A 26,209-nucleotide genomic window follows, 5' to 3' on the forward strand; every position below is an offset into this window, starting at 1 on the left:
AAGGGAGGAGACCAAAAAGATTGTGTGGTAAAGGATTAGAGTTGGAAACATCGGAATGAACTCACGCTCAGCTTAATATAGATACAGATGGTTAAGTATGGAAATAGTGTGTACAGGGGCGCCTGGGTGGCTCAGTTGGTTAAGTGACTGCCTTTGGCTCAGGTCATGATCCTGGAGTCCCGGGATCGAGTCCCGCATCGGGCTCCCTGCTCAGCAGGGGGTCTGCTTCTCCCTCTGACCCTCTTCCCTCTCATGCTCTTTGTCTCTCAATCTCTCTCTCTCAAATAAATAAATAAAAATCTTAAAGAAAAAAGAAATAGTGTGTACATACACGTATCTCCCTGTTGTGTTAGCTGAGAAGGCTTAGAAGCAATAACACCTCAAATGCAATGAGCACACCTAGCACCCAGATCTTGGTTTCTAATACCACTCTCCAGTAAAAAGAACTAGTGCACCTCGGAAGAATGGTTGATTCTAGGGTTGGGGCAGGATACATACAAAATGATACTAGAGCATCTTACAGTGCCAGAAAATAAGAAAGTGTTCAAAAACAGAAAAAAAGGACAGATGAACAAAAATCCACAATGATGTCAAGTGGATACAGTAGCCAAATGAAAGATTTCCCAGTGGCCAAAGTTGGAACAATTTGAGCAAAAAATTAAATGAAGCAGTATTGGATTATAAGCCAAAGTATAAAATAAATATAAGTCCACACTGATATAAAGGATAGAATAAATAGAGAATAGACAAATCTCCTGTACAGAAGAAATTCAAATGATTTATGTAGAGTCTCCACCCCTAATAAGGTATAGCATAACTCCCACTCTAAGTGTGGGCTGCACATAGTGACTTTCTTCCAAAGGCTACAATATGAAAAGGAGAAAAAAGGAGTACCTTTACAGTGGAGAAACCAAGCGGTCAGGATTAACAGCAATAGTGAGATGTCATATTGACAGTATACACTGTTGATGTAATGAGAATGGCACCTTGACTTCAGTGGTCTTCTTCCTAGGAGCATGTTACCTCAGTCTAATCATGAGAAAACATCAGACAAATCCCAGTTGAGGGATGTTCTACAAAATAATTGGCCAGTAATCATTAAAACTGTCAGGGTCATTAAAAAAAGGAAAGTTTAAGAAACTGTCATAGCCCAGAAGAACCTAAGGAGACATGATGACTAAATGTAATGTGGTGTCCTGGATGGGATCTTGGAACAGAAAAAGGACATTAAGAAAAAACTGAGGGAATCTGAATTAAGTATGGACTTCGGTTGATACAAATATATCAACATTAATTCATTAGTTGTGATAAATGTTCTACACTCATCTGTGATGTTACTGATAGGGATAATTGGGTGTGTGGTATATAAGTCTTTAAATCATTCTATAAACCTTTTTTTAAAAAATATTTTATTTATTTATTTATTTGACACAGAGAGAGAGAGAGCCCAAGTAGGCAGAGTGGCAGGTAGAGGGAGAAGCATGCTCCCTGCTGAGCAGAGAGCCCGATGCAGGGCTTAATCCCAGGACCCTGGGATCATGACCTGAGCTGAAGGCAGCTGCTTAACCGACTGAGCCACCCAGGTGCCCCTAAATCATTCTATAAATCTAAAACCATTCTAAAATAAAATGTTTATTTAAAAAAAGTCTACAGGGAGTATATGTATTCCCATAGAAAAGTGATATTGTCCCTTTTAGTATTCTATAAAATCGTCCATTAAAAAAAGAACTGCAAATTTCTGAACTCTTTGAAAGTTGCAGTAACTGTTGCTTGCAGACATTAAAGTGACATCCTGCAAGAAATTAAAAAAAAATTATGAAGGAGGGAAATAGTTGAGAGAGAGGCTATGTAACATTGTCACGGATCTTTGAAGTTTTGGAGAATTATCCTCCGGAGTACCTTAAATCTTGGTGGTGCCTTGAGGATGTTCTGGTTCTCTTCCAGGACCCTTCTAAACCCCTGTGGTTGGATTACTTCTGCCATGCCGATGGTTATACCTAATGGGCAAAGGATTGAGACAAGGATCCCAGTTAGATTGGTTTTCTATTGTTTTAACAAATCATCACAAATTTAATGGTTTACAACAAAAAAACAGAAAAGGTATAATCTTACTTAATCTTTATAACACAGCTGTCTGATACATTCTTATTTACTATTTTCATTTTTATAGATGGAAACTTATCCAGCTTTACAACGTACTGAGAGGTAGACTGGGGTAGATGGTCTCTAAAGATGGCCATCATATAAGCCTTGCACTGCTTTCTCCAAGAATGGTATCTCAGAGAGAAATAAACATATTTTGCATAGGTCACTATTATTTCATATCTCTTAGGGCAGCTGAAGCTATATTCGAACTTATAAGACCTCCAAATATAGCCATTTTCCAATTTCTATTATTTCTACCTCTGTAACATCATCCCTGTCCACCCATCATCTCCATTCTTACCGTCATTCCACTAATTCCTTTCTTCTGTTACCAAAAGAGCCTCCAAACTAAGCTGGTCCCCAATCCAGTGGTTTTCAAGGCAGTTTCACCCTCTAGGGAATATGTGTCCAAGTTTGAGCACATCCTTGGTTTTTACAATTGGGGGAGAGGTTTCTAGCAGCATTTTGTGGATAGACTAGGGATGCTGCTAAACATCCTACAAGGCATAGGATAGTCCTCCACAACTAACACTCATGAAGCCCAAGTGTCAACAGTGCCAAGGTTGAGGAACCCTGATCTAATATAGCCCCTACACGCGACAGGTGATAGATTCACATTTCAGATCTGACCTGTGTCCCTTGTGCTGTATGCCTGTCAGACTCATGGCTTCCTACCATCTTTTGAATGGCCTTTTTTTTTTTTTTTTTTTTTTAACATTTGGGGATATTTGCCTTCCCAAGGAAGGAGTTCAGACGCCCCCAATCTCAGTCTCCTTTGCAGCCAGGACTCAGGCATGGGACTCCCGTCCCCCTTAATCAGATGTATCCCTATGAGCCTTTGATTTAGAAGTGAGCAAGGTGAGGAAACGGGCTCTTTTGGAAGCTTGGCATTTTGTTGGTGTAGGAGGTCACAAAAACGTGTGGCATTTGAAGGTGGCTGCCATTCCGCAGTGGTTTCTGTCAGGGAGACAGCAGTTTCCTCCAGGGCAGGGTGGGGCAATCCCAGTCAGTCAGGCTAGTTTCCCCATCAGGCCAGTTCTTCAGCGTGGTTCTGAGTTTCATTCCTGGAATTAGCCTGGAACCTCTTTAGTCCTTCCCAGAATTCCCTGAGCTATCCAGTATCCTTTTTAACATGTTCCTTTTCTTCTTAGTCGGCCAGAGTCAGTCTCTATTGCTCAGAACTAAGAAACCTGATAAAGAATCCCTTGCTTAAAACTCTCCATTGGCTTCTCACACATTCTAGAATGTGTCTTAAATCCTTGGCTTAGCTCAAGAATCTTCTTTATCTGAGATGTACCCACTCTGTCCTTCCCTCTGGCCACACAGAGCCACCCTGGTCCTGCCACCCTTCCTCAATCTCATATTGTTTGCCACTAAAGATGGGTATTAAGGAGGGCACGTATTGCGTGGAGCCCTGGGTGTTATATGCAAACAATGAATCATGGAACGCTACCTCAAAAACTAATGATGTACTGTATAGTGACTAACATAACATAATAAAAAGAAATTAAAAAAAAAAAGAATCCTACTGGCACAACCACCCTTCTCTGTGTACCCCAGTCCCCAGGATTGTTATTATCTCTGTCATAAACAAAAAACTCATTACAATCTACTACAAGAGTTGGTTCACTCAACTGTGAATTCAATCTTTTGAGTCCCCAGCACCTGTAATAATATCTAGCACAAAGTAGGTGTTCAATACATGTTTATTTAACCAATGAAGATCAGGATGTGGACAAGTACTGCCACCTACTGGGAGAAACTTCATTCAACTCTTTCATAATGATTTGGACAACGGCTCTCATACAAGGGTGAAATTTGACGATTCCCTCTCTCTCATCTAAGTTATCATCATCATCATCATCATCATCGTCAGACTCTCTATAGTAGCCGGCCTTCCAAATGGATCCCAATGATCCCTACTGGTATTCATGCCTTTGGGTTGATCCTCCCACACTGAAGGGTTGTCTAGAATGACAGAAATGATGGTATGTGACCTCTGAGGCTTGATCACAAAAGACACTGTGGCTTCTGCTTTGGTCTCTTTGGGACCACGTGTTATGAAAGAAGCCAGATGCTAAGTCATGGGGACACTCAATTGGCCCTATAGAGAGGTCCTTGCCCTGAAAAACAGGCCTCCCGCCAACAGTCATGTGAGTGAGCTATCCAGCAAGCAGGTTCTCCAGCCTGAGTCAAGACTTCAGATAACTTGCAGCCTTGGCTCACGAGAGACCAAGACAGAACCATCCAGAGACGCCAGGCCTAAATTCTTGACATACAGAACCTGGGGGACAACTAACGTTCGTTGTTTTAAGCCGTTAAACTTTGGGGTGATTGCTATGTAACAGACTACTACTATACTGTCCGATATAGATCAAGGACTACAAGCTGTTTCATATTTTGCTGTTAACAGGAGGAAACTAGCAGAGCCTGGGCTTAACCTAAGGCTTCTCAGAGCAGATGCCTGTGGCTGGAGCGGAGCGCCGCGGAGGAAATGAGTTAAGAACCAGAGACGCCTGGGGCTTGCGGAGTGGCAAGTCACATATTCTGCAGCCTCTCTCTCGGCGTTAACGTTCTCCAAGCACGCCTGGAAGGAGTCGGCACAGCGCCGGCCGCACAGGAGCAGCCACAGCCGACAGAGCCGTGCCCCCCGCCCCGCGCGGCAGTCTCGGCACCTGCGCACTGAGTGCCTCTCACTCTCAGGCTGCGCCGTTGCGCGCCGAGCCATCGATTACAAGACGCCGAGGGGCCTGGCTGGGCAGCCGCCCGCCCGAGGGTGGGCTCTAGGGGGCGCCCTCATGAGAGGGGCGGGGCGCTCCTGTTCCAGAGACCCGCCGGCAGGGGCTGCGGCGGCTCCTTGTCTCCGCTGGTCCTCTGGTAGTCGCCGCTGCGGGCCCGCCGCCGCGCCGTCGTCACCGTCGCCGCCTCCGGGTCCGGGCCCCCGGGGCCCTCCCGCCGCCACCATGAAGCTGCGGGTCCGGCTACAGAAGCGGACCTGGCCGCTGGAGATGCCAGACGCGGAGCCGACGCTGGGTCAGCTACGCGCGCACCTGAGCCAGGCCCTGCTGCCCACTCGGGGCTTCAGGTAGGCGGCTGCGGCGGGGGCGCGCCGCGGGCCCGGGAGCAGAGCGCAGGAGCGCGCGCCCCCGGGCGGTCACGTGAGGCCGGGCGGTAGCTGGGCGGGTCGGGCGTCCCAGGGGCGGTGACGCGCGCAGGCCGGGCGCGGCGCGGGCGCTGGGGCTGCAGCTCGCCGGCTCCGCGGCTCGTGGAGGACATGGCCCGGCGTCCCGGGGGCTCCCCTCCCTTGCAGGGTGAGCCATCGCTTACGTTTCCGCAGCAGAGGAAACCAGGGACAGGCCGGGGCGTAGGGGTTCGGCTGGGGGTAGACCTTTCCAGGCTCTGTGGGATTTAAGTTCACCATCTCCAGCTGTCGCAGTATTCCAGGGAAAAAGGAAAGTTCTAGAAGTTAGAAACCGGCCCTCCATCGGAGGCCACCTGTGAGCGGGCCGCGGGGAGCGCTTTGACTTACCCGCCGCAGAGTGTTTTGTACGCTCAGGGGTGTCGGCGTGGTTCAGAACCTTTTATTTCCTTGGGCGAGCTGTTGCTTTTTTGCTAAAACTAAGATAAACGTTGGCCGTGGGATGACCCTGGAGAGCTTGCAGTTTGGGGGCAGTGACGTTGAGAAATAACGGACCAGATTCCGCTGTTAATTTATTGGGCTGCAAATGAGACTGCTTTGTTTTCCACAGAGTATTTTCTGGGGACAATAATCTGGGGGTAGAGGGACGGAGATAAGGGGTGGGCCTCTTCACGTACTGAACTAGCGAGTTTGGAATCCGAGTGTGCTAAGAAAACAAAAAGGTGGTCGCTGGGGCTTTTTAGGTGATTTGGTCAAAAGAAAACCTTTCTGATAATTAAGTGGACCGGTTTTATGAGACTTTTACATACCTTGACTTTATTTTTAGGGAATAGAGTAAAATGAGGCCGTATCATGAACTCACCTTCCATTTTTCAGGTTAAGGCACTATATTAAAAGTAAGCCTGTTTTTCTCCAAATTAAAAATGGGATATTGACATAACTGTTAAGCGTTGTATTAAGTGACAGGCCTGTTGTTATTTCTTGGTGTTAAGCCTAAGCGTTTTTATATGTTGATGCCATTACCCCACCAGAATTCTTCAAAAGTAACTTTTTTTAAAAAGATTTTTTCACATATATGTATATAGATTTTATTAATGTTATATTTTAAATTAGGGGCAGCCTTGAAAGGGCTTTATCCAAGAGCCCAAGTTAGTTTCTCCTTTGGGTTGGTTTTTACAGTTGAGGCTGGCTAACTGGAAGGAATGTAAGCTTCAGCTTCTGAAAGTAAATTCATTCTTCTGAAAGTATCTTCACTTTATAAAAATGGGCAGTTTTAAAATGACCATAGGACATTATTATTTTTAAAGTGTCTTCACTGAGCAAGTGCATCGGGTATTTTTATATTTTTAAAGGGCCTAGTGTTTCTAGGATGGCATTTTCTGATGAATTAAAAAAAATTTTTTTTTCAGTTTCAGAAAACCAGTTTTTAACCCCTCTGCTGAAAAGCTATATGTTACTTTAGAACTAGCTCTTCCCTTTTTCTAAATGGGGAGGGAAGGTCGGCATTTTATTAATCATGTAATTCTTTAGCTTTCCTACAAGTAGATGTTTGAATGACTATTTTGTTAGATACTGTTAAAAAAAAACAAACTCTGCTGTGACAGATGGTCCGTAAACACATAGTACATTTGAGGTGTTTTTCTCTTTTTCTTTTGGGATAGTGTTTTTTGGGGGCATCTGGCAGATTTTCAACATTTATCAGAGGGTTTGAAAACAGAACCATAGCTACTTATTTTCTAATAAGCAAAACTTCGGTAATTTCTCTACAAAAGACAGTGTCATTGGTAAGAAAACGTGTCTTTACATGTGAAAAAAAACAAATGAATTATTTTGAGTACTTTTGAAAATGCAGCATTGCAACAATATTGTTTATTCATGATTTTCAAAGGACTTCATCCTTGGTTAACCTCTCAAAGTTAATGAAGTCAGCATTGCTGAGTCTAAATGCCTTAGAAAATGTTGTGCAGTGGTTTGTTAATTATTCTTCACCACTATGTGATGGTTATTCTCTCAACTCAGAGCCTATGGTATGGAAGGGAGAGTTCGTTGCTTCAGGCTAATTTGTGCTCTTAACTTGTTTAGCAGTGGGTTTTTGGATTTGTGCTGTTTTCATTATAAAAGACATCACACATAACTGGTCATCAGTAAGAAAAGTGACCTTGTATTTAACAGTGGGAGGGATGAATTTATACTCATCCTCTACATACTCATCTTTTTGTGATTGTGAATATTTACCTAGGACGTGGGTCTAGAATTTTGGAACAGACATAAGTTGTTATGTAAACAATGACTAGGGAGCCCTGATTTCACTTTCATCTCCATCTTCCCAACTAATGTTTGTTGGTTGCATTTATTCCACAAATACTTTTGACAAGTGCTGGAGATACAGTTTTGAACGAGACAGGCAAGATACCCGACCTTATGAAACTTAAATTGTAGTGGTGGGGTGGAGAAGAGATGATAAATAAATATGGAATTTTCAAATAGTGATGTTATAATAAAAATAAAACATGAGAATGGAATAGAGTGATGGAGGCCAGGCGGAAGGCATCCCGGAAGAGGTGGCATTTGAATTGAGACCCGAATGATGAGAGTCAGCCCTCTGAAGATCAGGAAGAGCGAATGCAGAGGCCCAGAGGCTGCTGTGAGGTTGATCTGTTTTGAGGCAGGGATAGAAAGTTTACATTGATAGAAAACATTGAGTGAGGGGATGGGGTAGATGAGGTAGGAGAAATGGGTAGGGGTCAAATGGTGGCCGTCGGAGGCCATGTTAAAGATTCTGTTCCGAGTTCAAATAGAAGCCATTGGAGGATTTTAAGTGGAGGAATGATGTGACATAGTTTGTATTTTAAAAAGACTATATTTCATTGACTGAATCTTAAGTTGCTGTCAATCTTAAGATGCACGTTTTATGTAGCACTAAAGGAAAAGTTGATGGCAATTAAGCTGTGATGTGTCATCAATTTTAAGAAGCATCCCTGTTTCAAAGATATCAGAATTACAAAAGATGTGAAGTGTGTACCTGAGAATTGGTGAGAACATGGGTTAATGATAGAGAATTACTGTATCCTGCGTCCCAGGCTAGAATTGTAGCCATTAGAAACCTATAACCTAGGCATTCAGTGATAAGAACAAGTAATTTTGATAGTTTTTGCAAAACTTTGGCTTCCTTTTTATTTTTGTTTTCATTACTTAATTCTTCCAGGCTCATACCATGTACCTTATATATGTGTTCTAAGTGTATTATTGAGGGTAATGGTAGCGGGTAATGGTGGGTAGCTCTTACTGTCCTTATCCATCTTTCTTGGCAGTTCTGATACCCGGTTTGCAATCACATTGAACAACAAGGATGCCCTCACTGGAGATGAAGAGACCCTGGCTTCATATGGGATTGTTTCTGGGGACTTGATATGTTTGATTCTTGAAGATGCCATTCCAGCACCTAACTTACCTTCATCCACAGATTCAGAGCATTCCTCACTCCAGAATAATGACCAACCCTCTTTGGCCGCCAGCTCCAATCAGTCCAGCATACAGGATGAACAGCCCAGTGCTTCATTCCAAGGACAGGCAGCCCAAACTGATGTCTGCAATGATGACAATATGGTAGGTATTAGTATCAAGATGAGAAATGGGGTAGCTGATAAAGCATACGGAACACCTCAGTTGAATTCTGTATCAGGATAATTATTATTAGTAGATTGCAGATTACATTCTTGTTGAAATTTTTAAACTGCTAAATGCTTGGACCAGTACTTGACTGGCATTCTGAAGAACCCAGTTTTTACGTACTTGTTTTGTTCAGACATTGACTCCTTCAGACAAATTGTCCCTTGCCTCTACAAATTGTCTTGTTGCCTCTAAGCTCGTGATTCCCAGCTTAGCTTCTCTGGTCTGCTTCTCTCATTAAGGTTATATAAAGTCCAGTTATTTCCAAATTATTTGCAGGACATTTTTACCTGGATTTTAAGCGTTGCTGTCTCACGTTCTGTGCCGACATAAATTTGGAAATACGAACTAATGTTCTCCTCTTCCCAAGCCAGCCAGCTGCCCTTTCTGTTGGTGGCACCACTGTTTTCCTGAGTTTAAAACCCTGGAATGATTTTTGACTCCTTATATCCAGCTCCTTAACGAGGCCTGTGAGTTCTTCCTTTCTGTTCCAGACTTCCAGTATCTGTCCTTCCGTCTACTTTCTGGGCTCATCTTTTCCTACACGTTTTTGATTATGTTGTGCCCTTTAGTAACTTTGTGTCATTGATATACCTGTGCTTATAATTTTTGAGCTGAAAAAGACCAGCTATCTCTAGTTTAACTCTGTCATGTTACAGAGGAGGAAAATGTTGTCTGTCTTCCTGTACTTAGTTTTTAAAGCTTTTCAGGGCTACTTTCTTTTCTTCCCTCCAGTAGACTCTCATCTCCAGTCAGACCAGACTCCATATCATTTTCCCTGTACCGGCCGGCACATTCACATGTTCTCTGTGCATGCGCACACACAGCCCACCTGCTTCATGCCCTCGCACTTGATGTTCCCCCAGCCTGGAATGCACCACCTTTCCTCCCTCTCCTGTCTCTTCCTGTCTTCCAAGGCCCTGCCAGCCACGGCCCAATGATTGTCTTTAATTTCTTAGTATCGATTATCTTTATTGCCTTGTAAACACCTCATTATTTATCCTTTTGATTTCTTGTATGGCACAGATCACATGTATTACTGAACTTTTTAATATCAATACATATGCCATCGTGTTCATTGTTTTTTGTTTATACATATCACTTCAGCTTAGTTTTTTTTGCAGGCCTTAAACATTTGTGAGTATAAGTATGCATTGTGCCTGTCATGGCATCAAGTATAGACGGATACTAAGAAATGCTTTTTAAAAGATCGGTAAAGTATGAAAATCACCTTTGTCGAGTTTTTTTTTTTTTTTTTAAGAGAGTTCACTCGGGGATGGGAGGGGCAGAGGGGGAGGGGGAGAGAGAGAGAGAGAATCTCAAGCAGCCTCCACACCTAGTGTGGAGGCTGACTTGGGGCTTGATCTCATGACCCTGAGATCATGACCTGATTTGAAATCAAGAGTCGGATGCTTTTTTTTTTTTTTAAAGATTTTATTTATTTATTTGACAGAGAGACACAGTGACAGAGGGAACACAAGCAGGGGGAGAGGGAGAAGCAGGCTTCCCGCCAAGCAGGGAGCCTGATGCAGGGCTCGATTCCAGGATCCTGGGATCATGACCTGAGCTGAAGGCAGACGATTAACGACTGAGCCACCCAGGCGCCCCAAGAGTCAAATGCTTAACCAACTCAGGCGCCCCAGAGATTTTTAATAATAGTATCCAAAGAGATTAAGCAATTTAAAAAAAACCTTTATAAAGCTCAAAGTATTTTTATGATTTTTTTTAGAAATTATTATGTATCTCTGTGTTTTTGTTTTATGAGGGTAATCTAGTGAGTAAGAAATAGAATATTTAGCCACATATTTAAATTATATTTCTGAGGGCACCTGGGTGGCTCAGTCAGTTGAGTGTCTGCCTTCAGCTCAGGTTATGATCCCGGAGTCCCAGGATCAAACCCCACATCGGGCTCCCTGCTCGACAGGAAGCCTGCTTCTCCCTCTCCCACTCCCCCTGCTTGTGTTCCCTCTCTCACTGTCTCTCTCTCTCTCTCTCTCTCTTTCTCTCTCTCTCTCTCTCTCTCTCTCTCTGTTAAATAAATAAATAAATAAATTATATTTCTGAATCTTCTTTGCTGATAGACTCATTCAGAGATTCTGGTAGATGGGGCCAATCCTTTTACTTCTGTGTACTTGTAAAAATGCCCAGTAAGAACTTTTCATAGTATATGTGACCATTACTTTACTAGTTTCCTTTTGGAAAATTTTGACAAATTAATCTTGCTTCAAATTAGTCATTTCACTTCTAAAAGCATGTTTTGTATTCTAAGACTTGCATAGGGTGACTGTAAAATCTTAGTGTGGAAGGTGAGCTTGAAATCTCATAAGTATGCTGTAAGTGCTTGAAGCAGTATGATCTGCTAATTAAATATAGAAGTCTTAGGGAAAATAGCTGGGTAAAACTGGAAATAACAGAAAAATTTTACTCTTGTAATTAAGCGTAAATTAATTTTCTTATTTCATATATTTGGGAATTCTCCTAGTACCTATTGAGTCTTTGATGGAAAATGGGGATAACCTGGTATCAGACCCTAATGTTAGCTCTAAACTGAATTTTAATTACTTGTTCGTATCATTTGTAAATGACGTGACAAATGATCTGTTTAGAGAGGTGGTGCTGAACATTTTTTTTCATTTCACATGCATGGAGAACATGATAAATATTCATATCATATCAGAAAGGTTCAGAATGTCAGTGGTTCTTACGGAGTGGGAGTAAGGTTTGATAAGCTCACCAGGGGATTCTGATAACTTCCATGACATTATCAGTTTAGGGTAATTCTTTAATATTTTTTCCATACGTATTGTCTCCCACGCAACTGTCAGTAAGGAGTAAATAGCCAAAGGTTAGGTAGAGTAGATAAGTAAGAAGCAAAGAGCTTACATACTTCATAATTTACTGTGTTATTCGTTTTAACAGGTAGTTTCTGTTTGTTCAGAAATACGGAGAGTGCGAATTGTCATTGGCCTCTAAGTTTTAACAAATGAATTTGGAGCTTTTCCATAAGCCAGTAAGGGCTAGGCCCTCAGGGATTTTGGAGAACAGCCTCTTGCTCCCTTATATATTTTCCACCCTTTCATTTGTTCTACATAATTTTTAATTTCCTCTGTCCCTTCTTTAATGGAAATATGAACTTAAAGAACCATGTGTTTTGCATCAACAGTTGAGCACGTACGTCAGAAACAAACCTGAGCAAAATTAATATAGGTAACATAGTCTTACTGAAGCAGTGTATTGTGTCTGAAAGCCTGAACTGCAAGTCTGGAGATCTTGGTTCATTTCAGGTTTTTGTTAGCTGGTAACCTTGATTATGTTATTTAATCTGAGTCACAATTAAAACATGTATAAAAAGGCAGTATCATCTGACTTGCCTGTTTTATAGAATTCTTGTATGGTGCAAATGAGGAGACACTGAAAACAAAACCATTAGGAAATTGTAAGATACTGTCCTTAACATTGGTTCAGCAAGCATTTGTTGAGCACCTACTATGTGCCAGGTACTGTACCAGGATTACAAAAGTAGGTAACATGGAGTCTGTTCCTTTCTAAGGTTGCGGTCCTGGTAGGATGTAGATGTGTAATCAGGAAAGTGCAATGCAGTGTGATAAAGTGCAGTAGTCAGGCCTCTGCAAGGCAGGGTGATAGTCTGAGCTGCCTCTTTGGCAGAGGTGGGGAGTGCTGGTATGGGGAGAAGGGGCCTGGCAGGAAGTGGGCTTGACAGAGTCAGGAACCCGACGAAGTGATACAGGGCCTTGTATGCTAAGGAGGTTTAGCAGTTTGGACTTCATTTTCTAGGCCTGCGTAGGATGGTGGAGGGAGAAGGCTAGGTTGATGTCCAGGTTTTTGGCATACTGGCCAAACTAATAATGTGCTTTGGCTTTGAGCACTAATCTGAGTTCAAAGGGTACAAAGTAAACTATAAAAATAAAAGTCTGTTTAATGAATTCATGGTTTTTGTTATCTTTTTCAGTCGGGGCCTAGTCAGACTTTGGAAGCTGGGTCAGTTCAAGATGTTGTGGATATGGAGGAGGGCACAGGTGTCTTTCCCTCAGAACCGATGCTCTGCAGTGAGTCGGTGGAAGGGCAGGTGCCACATTCATTAGAGATCCTGTATCAGTCAGCGGACTGTTCTAATGCCAATGACGCCTTGATAGTATCGGTACATCTTCTCATGTTGGAGTCAGGTTACATACCTCAGGTAAGACTATAAGCAGAAATCAAACACCTTGCTAGGGTTTCAGTTTCCCGTTGGGAACGGGGGCATATTGATAAACATCACTAGGGTATTGTGGTTTTCGAGATTTCTGTATTAAAGACAAAAGATTATGTATGTTAATATGTAGTAAACTGTGTCAAGAGTGTGGGATGGGCATGTCTAAATGGATAGCTTACTGGATTTTTATGGTAATGGCTCTGAATTGCCAGTAATCTAATAAGATTCAGTTAGGAAGAGGGACATTGTTCCCTTCATTCATTCATTCATTCATTCTCCGTTTGGTAAGTATTTACCAGTGACAGGTGCAGTGCTTCCTCCCTGCTCTCAGGTTGCTTATAGTCCAGGAGTGGGGGAGGGAGACAGTCTACAGTCCGTCATACTGTATTGGTGAAATTCTAGGAGCGATGTCTGTGTATATGGGATGACAGAGAGTCATGGAGGAGAACAGAGTTTCTCAAACCTTGGTGTGCCTAAGAATACCTGGGGATCTTACTAATGCAGATTCTGATTTATTTGTTTCATTTATTTTTAAAGATTTTATTTATTTATTTGAGAGAGGGAGAGAGCATGAATGGAGAGAGGGAGAAGCAGACTCCCCGCTGAGCAGGGAGCCTGATGCAGGGCTCGATCCCAGCACCCTGGGATCATGACCTGAGCTCAATGCAGACACTTAACTGACTGAGCCACCCAGGCGCCCCTGCAGATTCTGACTTAATAAGTCTAGGGTGAAGCCTGAGACTGCATGCTCCCACACTGTAGACATGCTACTGGTCCGTGGGCCATGTAGTAACAGAGATGTGGAGCAGTTCAGTGACCATTGTACACCTGCAGCGTGCCATGCCCTGAGCCAGGAATTAGGATGTAAAGATACTGGGATAAGTCCTTGTCCCCAAGGTGTCCGTAAGTCGGGGAGAGAAACAAATAAAAAGAAAATTATGATGGATTATAACATAATAGAAGTGTGTAACAGTATAAGTATGAACAGAATGTTAGGGGATAAAAGAGAATGACAAGTTTTTTTTTAAGAAGCCTCACAAACAAAATGATAATTGAGCTTTGGGTCTTGAATAATGATATGGCTTTGCTGGGCAGAGGAAGTGAGTCTTTGAAGAGAGAATCAGCCCGTGTTTCTGATGTTGTTATATCTACTTGAACAGACATTTTGGTGGAGGCTAATATATTGTAACATATTTCTGTCAAAGTTTTATTAATGACGATCGTAATGATTTGACAAATTTTATTAAGGGGACCGAATGGAATGCTTATTTCCAGACAAGTTAGGGGCCTCTTGGATTTTTAGTCTTTTTGAGAGTAATGCTTTTCCTCGTTATTTGTTTCTCTTTGATTTCCTTCCCCAGGGAACGGAGGCGAAAGCTCTGTCCATGCCCGAGCACTGGAAGTCAGGCGGTGTGTATAAGCTGCAGTACACGCACCCTCTCTGTGAGGGTGGCTCCGCCATTCTCACCTGTGTGCCTTTGGGAACCCTGGTTGTCATAAACGGTAATTGGATGGCGCAGTCACGGTTGTCAGTTTACCAGAGCTGACCTGTTCCTCCCCAGATGTCGTCTAGCTGCTTTGGTGATTGGCTCTCATGATCTAGTTGAGTCTTCTCCAGCTCTGCTTAGTCCCTAGCCCGCTGATCGCACGAGTCGGAAAGGTTATAGACGACGGGGGTTGATGTTCCGGCAGCAGGCTTCTCTTGGCAGCAGTACCCTTCAGCTCTCTTCACCTGGTGATGTTTTTGCTCCTGGGGTGTTGTGATCATTGGAGTTAGATGATCTGTTACATATGAGCTCTTTGTGCTGTGGGTGACTTTATGTTTATTTTTTTGACCAGAGTCGAACTGAGCGATAGTAAGAGGTGAGATTGCGTGGGGGTTGTCTCTGAACAGTAATGCATAGACACACGGCTGAGCACTGCCTTCGTGTGTGTGTATGCGTGTGTGTGCCCGCAGGAAAGTCACTTCGAGTAGTTGCTTTGTCTACTTCTCTTTCATATTGGCAATTTCACAAGGATGGCAGTCTGTTTCATTTTTAGCTCAGGTGCCACTGAGAAGCCCATAGTCTACCAGTGGCCTGTGGAATAGTCCCGTAATCACACCTTCTAGAGAACCAGTGGAGTGACTAGAATCTTTTTCTGCTCTGTTTTGATTTTTGAGATTTATCCCTTTAGCTAGATAAGGTAGTATGATGAGATTGGAATGACTGCCTTTTTGATTTTTCAGGACAGCTTGCCTTTTGTGTAGCAAAGGCAGTTGCTTCAATACGCCTCAGCCCTGAGGTCTCAGCAGCTGCTGGTTCTGCTGAGGTGGAGGAGGAGGCTTAGTAGACCCCAAATTGCTACTTAAACCTGGAGCAGCACCATGTTCGTCTGTTGCATTTATCAAGGTCCCTTGTAAAATTTTGTTTGAAAATGTTTGCTCTGCAGAAATTTATTTTGAAAACCACCGTCCTACCCCGTCTTGATCTTTGAAATGAAAGATAGTTCTAGGTCCCCTGTGATGTGATTTCTGCTACTTCCCTTTAATCACTAGATTCTTTGAAATGTTCCTTTCAAGTCTCAAATTTCAACAGCTTTAATGGCTTTGGTGGTATTCCACGTTTGTCAGGATGCCGCTGTCCGATGCAGGACTAGCTATGTCTCCTCAGTGAGCACGTGAGACTTCCAGCTTGTCGTTCTTACACATGCAGGGGCGGCCGTATCGGCCCCTCCTGGTCGCTCTGCTCCATCACATCCTAACTCGTGAGGCTGAAGCTACCCAGTAGTGACTGAAGTGGACATTTTTGCTTCCGTTTCTTACAGAAGCACTTTGAAAACATGTATAATAGCCTCTATTCACTGGTTTCAGGAAGAGAATGGCTGCTAGGTCTCTTGATGGTTTCTTAGTTTCAGTTATCTTGTGGTTTTTTTTTTTTTTTTTTTTTTTTCCCTTTTACTGTTCTCGGCACATCTGCTACTCACAGACTTACATGGCAGCCAGCCATTCCAGGCTTGATTCTTTGAAAAGGAGCAGTGTGTCCTTAAGTCTTCCCCTTACCTGGGACCTCCTGTTCTGTGCACGTATGCATAAGCGCAGCACGGGCTCTTTCATGGAATGAGATGAAGTGCGCCTTTGTATATATGATTAAAATTGAACCCTCTGGTGATGTCAAGAATAGTGGTCCTTTGGGTCTAGAAAAAGATGATGTGAAAACTAGCAGGATTCTTTTAATAAACAAGGCAAGACTCCTTGCCAAGGGTTAAATAAAAAAAAAAATAAATGGAGTTTTTAGGGACCTTGTTAGAAATAATGATTTTATTATGTTTAACTGTCTCCTATTAACCTTGTTGCATGTCTTTCAATTACTAATAAGCTGCTCTTGGTAATACCTAGTGGATTTTATATAAAGGTGCATACTTTAGTTTTTAAGGGTGTTGTAGAGTGATTTTATTTGATGTGGTGGCAGGTTTACACTTCGCTGCGAGGAAAGGAAATAAGCATAGAGCAGTTTGTTTTCTGTTTGTGTCCTTTGTATGGTGGGGCAGGGAAATGCAAGCCCATGCTAAAACATGAAGGCCATTGGTGAACTGACAAGAGTTATTTGTCTTCTTTTGCTTATTTACAGCTACACTAAAGATCAACAGTGAGCTCACAAGTGTGAAAAGATTGCAGCTGCTGCCAGGATCATTTATTTGCAAAGCAGAACCAGGTAAGAAAAGCATGATTGAACTTTGGGAATGAAGCTTTGAGAGGTTCACTTTAGAAAGCCTGAAAGGTAATGTCTGAGAGACTGAAAATTTCTGAATGAGATTAAAACAAATTTAAGACATGTTGCAGAGTATCTCTTTCTTTCCTGCTTTTCTTATGTTCTTGGAGTGCTGGGTGATATGTGTACTGCCATTATGGAATGACACTAGTACGTAATTCATCCCATGCTATACCAATGCTTCCTAATTTCTGAATTAATCTTTGGATTTTTCCAGCATTGTATTTAACCAGTATGGAGATGATCTGTGTTTTGTGGAAGCCATACAGTGCGCCTTCATTATTGAAGATTATTGGAGGAAAAACTACTCAGAATTGTTAGCTTCAACTGACATAGATTTGGTGGCCGTTTGATCAGATTGGAACTTGACCAGAAGTTTGCATTCTAGGCATGGTTTTGCTTGTGTTCTATAAGATTATTAGTAGATGCAGAGACAAATTTTCCTTTTTATTTTTTCAGTTAAATCCAGAGTATGAGAAGCAGGTCTAGGCAGTTGAAGGAGAGGAGATGGGTGGAGCAGGGACTCGCATCTTGAAGTGCTGGTTTTGTGCTGGACCTGCGCCTTGACGCTATTCCATTTCGTCCTCCTAGTAAACTCGGGAGGGTTTTACAGTCCAGCTGTGGCGTGGCCTGCTGCCGTGGGGTGGTGGCATTGACAGCAGTGTCTTGGAGGGAAGGCTACCTAGATCTAGGTCTTTGCTTTGAAGGCCTAGAGACTTACTCTTGTTGGTTCCTTGGAGACAGCAGGCCCTGAGGTCCATGAACTTCCACAGACCAAAACTGATGGGAAAAGACGTCCGGATATGTATTTATAATGGTCTCTGAACATTTATCGTCACCCTAGACCAGTGTTTTCTCAGCCTTCTTTGCATTATCAATCCCCTGAGGAGCCTTTGTAGAAAATTCGCCCCCCACCCATTCTCTCCCATGAAATTTTAATACTGTAGATATAGTGTATTTTCATTTGTGTACTGTGGCTCTCTGGAGGGTCACAAACCAATGGTATAGCTAGGGTTTTTTTATTTGCCCTCTGAGAACCAGTTTTTGTCCCATTGTGGGCGACACTGCCCCTGCTGAGGGTACACGAACTAGACTGATAAATCTGTAAAGATGATCTTACCATTGGGACCGGAAAAACTTGAAATTCCTTGGCTACAACACTTTGGTTCTGTCGACACTAGGGAGGACCTGCTATGGGGAGTAGAAATACTCTACACTCCACAGTAGTAGAGGTCATTATGCCCATTTTACAGATAGGAGACAGGTCTAGAGAAGGTTAAATTATTTCAAGGTCACAGAGCTAATAAATGGTGGAATTTAGGATTGGAATATATTTGACTCCTAAGCCTATTTTTTTTTTTAAAGATTTTATTTATTTGAGAGAGTGAGAGAGAGAAGGCACAAGAAAGGGGAGAGTCAGAGGGACAAGCAGACTCCCTGTTGAGCAGGGAGCCCGAAGCAGGGCTTAATCCCAGGACCCTAGGATCATGACCTGAGCTGAGGGCAGACGCTTAACCAATTAAGCCACCCAGGCGCCCTTCCTAAGTCCTTTTTTTTTTTTAAAGACAACTTTTATAGGACTGTAGCTCAGATTCATATTCCTTATCTGGTTTCTGTTAAATACAGAGAAAGGAAGTGAAAGGGGAGGAGGAAAATTAATATTACAGTAAGTTTATGGACTATATTAAACATTTTTAATATAGTACTTTTATGTTGGGCAGGGTTATACAACACTGCTCATTTGACAAGTCATTTTAATTACTTTTTGCTGTGGCTTATAGTAGAGTACCTAATATATACCTACTCATAAATTTCTGATTACTTCTATAATAGGTAACTGCAGGAAAAAGCTTGTTTAAAGTCAGTTTTCACACTTGAAAAAAGGCCATGAACCAAATTGATTTTTTAAATATCTTGATATTTGATTTCAAGTCAAGCTTGTAGTTCATGCAAGGAAGATATCAATCAAATTATAAATTTGATAAATTATAAAGTGTTTTATTTTTTATAGATAGCGAAGTACCTAGTTATTACAGAATGGGGAGGGAGCACGCATAAACTGATGATCTGGAATACACCTGGCACTGTGTGTGGAGCTTTACGTTTTAACCACTCTTTGGTGCACTGGTGGTATCTCCTTTAAATAGGTGAGCAAACAGGCGTGGATCAGAGGGTTCAATGCCTGGTAGAACTATAGCAGAACTGCGGTGGGGGGGACTTGGGTGGCATTTGGCCATGCTTCCCATGCTGCAGTGTACGTAAGGGTGAATCATCTGGGGATCTTAGGAATATGCAGGTTCCGATAAGAAAATGTAGGTCTGTGGTAGGGCCCGAGATTCAGTCGTGCTAAACAGTTTCCAGGTGACGGCCGTTCTGGTGATCCGGGACCCACACTCTGGAGTGGCAGCGGCTAAGATGAATGCATTGGAGCCAGACTTAGGTGTGTACCCTGCTCTGCCGCTTACCGTGAGGCCTTGGGTGGGCTTTCAGTGTCTGTCCTATTTTTAAAATGGGGGTCAGAGTATTTGTCTCCTATTTTGGGAGAACTACTGATGTGAAAGCTTGAAGTTGCTGACACCTGGTCCTCACGTGACAGATACCGTTCTCCTGCTGGGACCGGAAGAGCGGCCCCCCCCCCCACTAGACACTGCCAGTGCCTGGACGGTTGGGCAGGTGCTCAGGACATCATGTTGTGTGTACAATTCTCACCCCACAATTTTTCCTACTATAATTGTAGCCTGTGAACTATATAGGTTGCCTACAGCCCTATTTGAAACTGTGAGATTTTTAGCTTTACATCTAAGATTTAGTTTTCAGAGCCACACACCATGTATTTCTTCATCTGCTAGAGACTCTGGTTCATGTCTGTCTATGTCAGAATTATTTGTGAAAATTTACCACTTTGATTTGGCAGAAATAGAGCATACCATTTCAGGTTTTGCCACTTGATTTTGTGTTTTGATTTTTCATTAAAAAATATATTTTAGGGGAAAATGTAGCCACGGTATACAAAGATCTTCAGAAGCTCTCTCGTCTCTTCAAAGACCAGCTGGTGTATCCTCTTCTGGCTTTTACCCGACAAGGTGAGAGATGATAAATGATCACAGGTCTGGTAGCTAGAAAGAAGAGTAGAAGTTTACATACTATGCTTGTGACTCTGACATAGGACTTTGTCTCTTTCTCCTCCTAGTGAAATTCTAGTCTTCTAAAACTAAGCTTTAATGTTAGTTCCTTAACCATTATTTACTTTCTCTTTGTATTTCCTCAGCATTTTCGGCATCTTTATTGTATCCCACCTTCCACTGCATCATAATTGTTAACATGAGTTTTTTCCACCTAAGGTTTTAAATACCTTGAGATCAGGGAATAGGTCTTGTCCATTTTTGTGTTCTCATGACCTAACACAGGGTCTGGTCCATAATAGGCGTTCAATAAATACTAAATAATGGATAGCCTGTAAATTGGGTCTTAAGTTTTTTTTTTTAAACATTATTTATTGGGGTTCTATGCTGGGCACGGTGGATATACACATGCATTCTTTTTTTAATTCTAACAACTTTGAAGGAAATTTTATTCTTATTTTATAGATGATGAAACTATTTTAGTGAGGTTTATAATTCATTTAGAATTCTTATATTAGCTAGCTCTCATTTATGTTGTAGTAAAAAAATAAAATCTCAGTGACCTAGAGCAAACACTTAGTTTTCTCACTCACGTACATGTTGTGTGGGGGTTAGCTGTGGCTGAAGAAGCAGTCTCCCTGGGACATGCTCTTGTAGCTCAGCCACGTGTTCTTCCAGCTTTTGCTTGGAAGTGATATGCCACTTCCACTCACATTTCACTGCACAAAACCAATCAAAATGGCCAAGCCTGTGGCAATGTGGTGGGGAAGTGTAATTAGAGGCTAGAAAATGAGAATCCTAATCTACTTCAGTCCTTTAGCTGGAACATAACTTCAGATTTATACAAATAGATACGTGGCTTTTACTTGCTGTCTGTATATTGAGATATTTTAGGTCTCCAGTTGCATGGGCCAAGGCTGCTGTTACATAGTTTTCTTCTTTAGGTGGTGGTAATGAAAGAGAAAAATGTGAATTTTAAAACCCTTTATTGGATTTCAGTTATCTTTGCGAGTGGAGAACAGTATCACATCTATTTAAAGGAGCTAATACTAAATCATTTACATTTGACTTTGGAAGGTGTTGTGTTACTATTTTCCTTCCTTGGCGTGCTTCTGAAATTTATCTACTTCCCTTTTTCTAGCCTGCTAGACTGCAAATAATAGTACTTGCTAACACTTGAATGTTTGTTCTAAGCACTCTGTATGTATTAACACATTTAATTCTCAACTCAGGGAGGTAGGCAGTACTATTCGCCCATCTTACAGATAAGGAAGTTGAGTTACAGTTTAAGTAACTAGTCCAAGGGTACACAGCTAATAAGTGGCAGTGTTGGGAGCCAGTTTTAAAAGCCAACAAATCATCCGTTTTCTGTAGTTGAATAGAGAAGTTTTTGTTGCATTGAGTATTGCTTGAAACAAGGGAGACCATGGGCTAACATTTAGAAGTTGTCAAAGGTATTCATTTGGCCTGTATTAAAAAGTATTTGTCTTTCCACTAAAACGTAGAGGGAATAAGGGGCTTAGTAGTAACCATCTGGTCAACCTGGGGTTGAAAGTTTGTTGTGGGTGTCACATACTTGGGTAATGGAGACTACCCTCTAATTCGTCACTTAGGAACAAGTTGGTAACTGTTAAATATGTGGGGAAAGCTAGATGTTCTTTACTCAGCGACACCTGTTCTCTTTTTCTTCACAGCGCTGAACCTGCCAGATGTATTTGGGTTGGTAGTCCTTCCGTTGGAGCTGAAGCTGCGGATCTTCCGACTTTTGGATGTTCGTTCAGTTCTTTCTTTGTCTGCAGTTTGTCGTGACCTCCTTATTGCTTCAAATGACCAGCTGCTGTGGAGGTGTTTATATCTGCGGGATTTTCGAGGTGATTGTTGTGATGCCATGTTTATCTCTTTCTTAACGAGGTCTTAATTATTTAGCTTGCCAAAAGTTTTTAGTTGTAGGCGCTTTTTTTTTTTTTTTTGGTAAGAGTTGCAAATAATCATAACCTATAGCCTTGTTGGAAGGAGATTCTAAGCCTTGTCTACTTTTGCCTATATCCTGAAAACTCTTCCCAGTCTTTTTTGTGTTCTTCATTAACACAAGTAGGCCAGTAGATGACGTAGAATATTTCAAGATAGAAAAATTTTAGGTTTATTCTTTCTTTTTAGGCCATCCTCCAAATGACTTAGCAGTCTGGTGCATTTCTGAACTCCCATGGTTGTGACCATGTATGCAACCTGGGGCATGTTGCTGGGGAAGCTTTGTTTCCATACAGTCTCATTTATCGTGACCTGGTGATGACTGCAGCAGCAAGTACAGTGGATCTCGGGGGCTGGGGAGACGTTACCCCAAATGTAAAAGCCCTTTGCCTGGTGAATCAAGATTTCCAGATACAAGTCTAGAAGCCTGAGTGTGGAATTTCTTTTCTGCATGTCAGTGTTTTTTTAAAACTGGTTTGACCCTGAGGTGGGTCATGAAATCAGTGTAATGGGTTATTAAAAAAAACCATATGCATTTTATAAAATAGTTGTAAATTTCTATTTCAGTATATGTATATGTAGCTATATACTGTTTTACAATGTAAAAAATATTTGTGGTTCACCTCAAGAAAGAGTGAATGATGTTGCTATGTATAACATACCCTCTTGGCAACTGTAAAAATCTAGTGGGTAGATCCCCTTCCTTCTTTCTTCGTACTGAGAATATTATATAGAATCATTTGGGTTGATAAACTTTTTTTTTTCTCTTTAAAACCTCGGAATGTAAGAAGTGAATGACCTGGTTTTCCCTCATCCTCCTCCCTGATTCCTAAGGTCCTTGTTCTACATTATTTATGGCCCTGAATCCAGAGTTCAAAATGTCATTTTGTTCCGGGAGGCAGCAAGTATCATTTCAAATTAAAAAAAAAAAAAAAATTGTAGAAAGAAAAGACAAAATGACCGAAGTATATAGAAGAACCAACTGAAAAACAGGCTGTGATGAAAATAGGCAAAAAAAAGCCCTTTTACGTACATATTCAAATTCAGATACAAAATGCAGTCGTCTCTATCTCATTTCTAGATTGTGGTCCATAAGCTTATCTGTAAGCTGAGGGTTCATATTTTATAATGAATTTCCTTTTGGGCATAATGTTACGGGACTGGAGTTTTATAAAATCTTCCTTCCATGCCCATGTAATGACTTCCCAAGAAGACATTTCTTTTATCTAAACTCTTCATTAGACTTAAAGTTGAAGGGGTCCCTCTTTCCTCATTTCACATATGTCAAGTAGATAAGTATATTAAAAAATACTTGGCCGTCGTGGTCATACTTCTATGAGTTGGGAGAAAATAACCCAGATATGGAAGAAAACCTGAAGTCAGCTTTCCCTCCAGTAACAATGGGCTGCGATGTGCACCCGGAGATTGTCACCCAGTCGGTGTCGCAGAGATTCGGGTTCAAAGTAGTGGCCGCACCCAGATGAGACCGGGGGAGGAGGTGCAGCGAGGGACAGCTGGGGCAGGAGAGAGAGAGGTTTGAGTCAGGTGCAAGGTACAGGTCCTCTGGTGTGCGGTTAACAAATGATTCGTGTTCCTTTTTGTGCTTCATGTGTAAGCTTCAGTTTCCTTAGGACAAAAGCAAAAGTGCTGTTTAATGCTGGATGCATGATGCATTTTAAATCCTTATTTTTTTTTTTTTTTTTTGTAGATGGTGCTGTTAGAGCTCGAGACACAGATTGGAAAGAAGTAGGTATTAATATTGAGGCTAATGTTAATATAACACAGAAATAATTAGTGAGTTAATATGTTAAAGGCATATTACCACTTTTGTTATGTAATGAAATTTTTTATCAAATTCATTGCTAATTTTCAGTAAATGAAAGTGTTTTTAACTTTTATCTTAGACTCAGTCCTCATTTTCTTAATTACATAGGAAAAGAGATATTACCACAACGATTGTTTTTTGCCTTTACTTAATATAAAACATTCTCTTTTCCTCTGTTGGCAAAAAAATTTAAGTTGAGTTTCTGTGCTGGAGTGGTCCAGCTGTTAAGCTCATTAGACTCGTATGTTATGAAAAGAATACCTGTTGTTTGACCCGCAGACGCTTACTGTACAAGACATTGACAGGACTGAGAGAAACGGGGGGGGCGGCCGCTAGGGAAGAGTCCTCAGCTGTGTCCTCCGCTCCCAGCACTGCTCTTTAGGAAGATGTGGCAGCCTCTGAAATTGGCATCTCCTTCTTGTTGCAGTTTAAGTGGAGTCCATTAGGAACATGATTTAGGTGAAAAAGTAGATTTAAATGCTGTCCCTCTTCCCCCCCCAGACCTTAACTTTATATTTTGTGGCATGATATTCTCAACAGATACTTAAATTTGCCACTTTCAAGAAAAGCTGACCTAAAGTTGCATATTAGTTTGAGAGCTCTAGACTGGACTGCAGTCTTGGAGGTGCGTGTCACTCCGCTGTCCCTGCTCGGGCCGGAGGCCGGCATGCCTCCCCGGGCGGCACAGTCGCTCGCTGCTTAGAACCCGGTCTGCTTGGCCTTGTCTTCGCAGCTGCTGCCTTGGTCGTGCACATGGGCACCGGTGACAGTTCTCTGTGTGCACCGGTCCCTTTGTGTGCTCCAGAGTGCGGGAAAAGGAAGGTGTAGTGGAGGCAGATTGGAACCTCGGGGAAATATCCAGATCACTTACCGTATCCCGTTCTTGTGTTTCTGCAGCTGTACAGGAAGAGGTACAAACAGAGGAAAGAAGCTCAGAGAGGGCGTCATGTGCTGTTCCCGCCCTTGCCGCCCCAGCCCCCCCCGTTCGGCCCTGGCCCCTGGCACCCCAGGCCTTTTCCTCCCAGCTCTCTCCTTCCTCCAGGAATTATTGGTGGAGAATATGATGAAAGGTTGACACTTCCCTTTGTTGGGGACCCCATCAGTTCACTCATCCCTGGGTCCGGGGAGACACCAGGCCAGTTCCCTCCATTCAGACCGCGTTTTGATCCAATCGGCCCGCTTCCGGGACCTAACCCCACCTTGCCAGGGCGAGGTGGCCCGAGTGACAGACGTCCCCTCCGGCCCAGCAGGGGTTGGCCAACTGACAGCCGGCTACCGTTCATGTGACTGGTTTGTAATCTCACTTCTGGAGCTTGTTTGGTTTTTCTTTTTTAAAACCACAGCTGTCATCTTGTCGGGGTGCTGATCTCTAGTGTTTTCTGATTGTGATGGTGAGGAATGCACTCACACTGGCCTTTCAGTAAATCTACTCAAAGCTCCAGGGGTGCTAGGGCCCAGAGGGTCCTGTATGACTGGCTTGGCCTGGGACATAGTTGGCTCCTGACCTCCCCGCTCTGAGTTCCCCTCTTGAGTGAAGGTTGTTCACTGATAAATGTTCTGCATCAAATTAAAAAAAATTTAAGTATAAATCACATGGCAGTCTTAATTTTTATTACAGAAAGAGAGAGAATAAATAGAACAGCTTCACAACATTCCTTAGAGGTTTCAGAATAATCAGAGAACCTATTCAGTGTCATCAGATTGTTGTGGGGGATTTTGTAAAAATTATTTTTTAGTGGCACCCTTTCTTCAAACAGAATCGTTTGCAGAAGCCTGATTTATAAAATGAATAAAAGCAAGCTAGTTTGGTTGAACTGGACTTAGGGTGGGTGCTTCAGACACCCACCTGCTCAGGCCACCTCCTCTCCCTGCGGCTCGTACTCAGGTTCTCTGGTGAAACTTCTGGGCTCTGCGGCGGTTCTTGACAACCGTTGGGTTACAGGGAGTCTTGTTTCTGGCTGCTTCTGGACTGCAGTTATGATTTTTTTCCTTGTGTTTGGAACACTTGGTGCCTACTTTGTAATCTAAGTAGATGACATCTTTTAACATCAGTTTTCCTGCTTTGAGTGCTGGTCAAGTACTTGTTGTCAAAGATAGTCTCTTATTATTTGAAGAACGTTTTGCTTTTAAGATTTAAAATACACAAAATTCAGGATTTATTTGTCTTACAAGAGAAAGGCCAAACACAAATGTCTTATCATACAACTATAGAAACATGCTATAGTGACAAACGAAAATCTGAATCACAACACAGGAATAAAATACTATTAGTATTTGCAGACAGTATTTAGGAATATTGCCAATGTCTTCCTGCTTTTTAAACAGTCTGTTTTGCATATAAGGAAATGGCTTGGAATGTTCTATATGCTGCAAGAATAT

The 26,209-nt window shown here is 42.2% G+C and overlaps 1 protein-coding gene and 1 long non-coding RNA gene across 3 annotated transcripts; one reads left to right on the forward strand and one right to left on the reverse strand.

Annotated features, from left to right (window-relative positions):
• Positions 1 to 1,679: 1,679 nt before the first annotated feature.
• LOC114197539 (uncharacterized) lies at positions 1,680 to 5,253 on the reverse strand. Its single transcript, XR_003606915.2, has 3 exons — positions 2,447 to 5,253; positions 1,900 to 1,997; positions 1,680 to 1,792 (listed from the first exon to the last, which is right to left on the reverse strand). It is a non-coding gene; the product is annotated as an uncharacterized LOC114197539 (long non-coding RNA).
• FBXO7 (F-box protein 7) lies at positions 4,940 to 25,419 on the forward strand. Of its 2 annotated transcripts, none has more exons than XM_028088594.2 (9): positions 4,940 to 5,230; positions 8,596 to 8,890; positions 12,924 to 13,151; positions 14,528 to 14,669; positions 16,775 to 16,858; positions 19,903 to 19,998; positions 21,732 to 21,908; positions 23,714 to 23,751; positions 24,728 to 25,419. In XM_028088594.2, exons 1-9 carry the CDS (start codon positions 4,944 to 4,946, stop codon positions 25,115 to 25,117), a joined length of 1,737 nt encoding a protein of 578 aa, XP_027944395.1. In that variant the 5' UTR covers positions 4,940 to 4,943; the 3' UTR covers positions 25,118 to 25,419. The 2 variants fall into 2 exon arrangements, with proteins under 2 accessions (XP_027944395.1, XP_027944396.1); XM_028088595.2 differs by lacking the exon at positions 4,940 to 5,230 and adding an exon at positions 5,363 to 5,456 and having other exon boundaries at positions 8,748 to 8,890.
• The last annotated feature ends 790 nt before the right edge of the window (positions 25,420 to 26,209 follow it).

The sequence above is a fragment of the Eumetopias jubatus genome, unplaced genomic scaffold (assembly GCF_037043125.1).
Source record: "Eumetopias jubatus isolate StellerSeaLion01/CBP00866 unplaced genomic scaffold, mEumJub1_p1.0 scaffold_8, whole genome shotgun sequence".
Taxonomy (NCBI): Eukaryota; Metazoa; Chordata; class Mammalia; order Carnivora; family Otariidae; genus Eumetopias; species Eumetopias jubatus.